This window comes from Loa loa (assembly GCF_000183805.2).
Source record: "Loa loa unplaced genomic scaffold supercont3.363, whole genome shotgun sequence".
NCBI classification, from domain to species: Eukaryota; Metazoa; Nematoda; class Chromadorea; order Rhabditida; family Onchocercidae; genus Loa; species Loa loa.
This window is the reverse complement of record NW_018108543.1, coordinates 10,919-13,352: the sequence shown is the minus strand read 5'-3', so window position 1 is coordinate 13,352 and position 2,434 is coordinate 10,919. Positions and strand designations below refer to the sequence as shown.

At 33.4% G+C, this 2,434-nt stretch overlaps 1 protein-coding gene across 1 annotated transcript; it reads left to right on the top strand.

Moving 5' to 3' along the window:
- Positions 1–320: 320 nt before the first annotated feature.
- Positions 321–2,374, top strand: LOAG_18555 (hypothetical protein; the record flags this gene model as incomplete). Its single annotated transcript, XM_020451218.1, has 7 exons — positions 321–408; positions 493–610; positions 1,024–1,069; positions 1,238–1,386; positions 1,621–1,750; positions 1,968–2,062; positions 2,188–2,374. The coding sequence occupies 7 exons, from the start codon at positions 321–323 to the stop codon at positions 2,372–2,374; spliced, it is 813 nt and encodes a 270-aa protein (XP_020305015.1).
- Positions 2,375–2,434: the final 60 nt, after the last annotated feature.

Sequence of the window (2,434 nt, the reverse complement as noted above, 5' to 3'; positions counted from 1 at the left end):
AACATATAAACCACGAGTTAAACCGTCGACGTAGAATACTGCATTATCGAGATGGTCAAATAAATCCCCCATATTTAAAGAATGCTTTGAAAGTCATAGATGAGACGAATTTCACCGGTTTTTTCACCGATTTTCAGGCATGTTCCATCCTTTGTTCCTGTCAAGAACAATAATTTACTAAAAATTAGAAAGAACTTGTAACAGACGATGATTTGACGACATAATGATGCAAATTCGAACTTTAGCACAAAGATCCCTTCGCAGTGCCTTTTTGGAAACCATATGAAGCTATTTTGTTTGGAAGTGAAAAACCGATCAATATGACAGGCCCGGCGAACTATTATTATGGAGTACAGACATTCATGTCTCAGGAACATCATCTAGAAATGCGCGAGGAACTCGTAAATGGTTAGGAAATTGTAATGGATTTTTGCATCATATGGGATTAAACCACTATTAAACAAACAAATAGTTCTAATTATATGATTTCAGCAGACATGCCATTCCTCCCCAATGAAATAGAAGGAAGTCCAATGAACGGAGTGATTATCCCATACGATTTATATGTATCCTCGTACATGAGCTTTTCTTCCCGGCAAAACGACGATTTGTTAGTCATCTTTTATATTAACAGAAGCAAACTTTAATCATTATCAAATTGTGCCAAAATCATCCAATGTTGAGATTTAATCGTTTTTGGTGCAAATACTTCAAGGATTTCTATTCCAAACATTGCATCAATAATTGAATGTGACAGTCGAATGGTCGTAATATTTAAGTGATAATGATAATGAAGTGGTACTTGAGTGATAATGAAATCTTTACTTAAATATACTAAGGATTGTAAACAGAAAGCATAATACCACAAACAGTTTAATTAGGGATGTAATTAGAATTAGAATGTAATTCGAATGTAATTCATTCTGCCTCAAAAGATCAATGCAAAACTCCATCGAATATTCAATATTTAATGTGTATGTTGATCTCTGTCATGCTTGTCTTTAACTGCAACAGTTTTTTCAGTGAATGGTTAGAAAAAAATCTGTTATATGACCCGAAATCCAATGAAGTGAGTTAATTAAAGCTTAATACATCTAATGTCACATGGCTCAATACACAGTATGTGACACCCCAAAGTATTATGTTTATAATGGAGTGAATTTTGCATATAATTTCATTACTAGAGCTTATTAGAAGTTCGATCTTCACAACCTAATGAGATAATCGTAAATCCCAGAATCGAGCAAAGTTGATTATTATGATTGGTAACAATCTGAAAAATACTGATGAAGACGATAAAAGTGAAGCACTGGATGCAGCCAAAAAAATTCGAGAAAAAGCTGGTAGCGCGCCAATTTGTATTGTTGATCAGCCGGATAATCAAAAGTAAGTCAGACTTGATTTTTTCTTGGCTAACAGATCAATCTAGAATGGAGTAACACCGAGAAGAGCTGATTACGACAATGTTCATCCACAGAATGTGTTTGATAGGATGAACATTAATTTCGGTGTCGAACAAAAATGTCCTTCTTGATGCTTTACGAATAGGACGAATGGTATAATAATTATGGACAAACGATCAATATTTTAATATTGCCGTAACAAATATCTCAGTTTCAGTCCATACATCGATGCGATAGGGATGGTCAAAGTGTTAATGTTTTACGGACCTGACGTAAAAGCATCGACTTTTTTAGTAGAAAAAAATGATACCAGCGATATTTTGAAAACAAAGTTTGAGGACTGGAAGGTTTGACCTGTTCATTCGCTTTAATTGTTTTTTAATTTACTTCAGTTTATTCGTAATTGTTAATGTTGTGGAGTCATTTTCTCGTTAAAAGCTTGTTAATTCTTCAAACTTTTGAGGTTTGATTGCTTTTTTACGTAACTTCACGTGTTCTTAATATTTATCAGAAATATGCTCGCTATAACTTTACTAAATGTGTAAAATTATCCTTTTTCTGCAGAAGGAATTGCTCTTTCTTAACAGTCATCAAGTAATAGCCTTTCATTTTACTGTGGTCAATAGCACTGAACCGGAGGATAGCGAAGAAATATTCAGGTAAGGTATCAAGAAATTGTAACTGTTGGATTTCCACAATTGAATTGTCATAATTGGATTTCTGTATTTGAATACGTTTATTTAGTTTTCGATAATTTGCAATTAATATCATTTTTTGTTTGCAGTAATACATTCCCAGACATTCCGCTGAGTACGTTACGTTTACTTGATGAATCATCATTGACTGGAGTTGACTATCAGATTGAAACAAAGTCTGATTTCTATATCGGTCCTGTGTATGCAATTGTTGGTTTTCGAAAATTTGTTGAAGAAAATCCAGTTACGGAAGATCTCTCCGAGGAAAATGATTGATTTTGTTATTCATTGACTGTTTCATTAGACATAGTTCAAATGAATTTCGATAAGTGATTC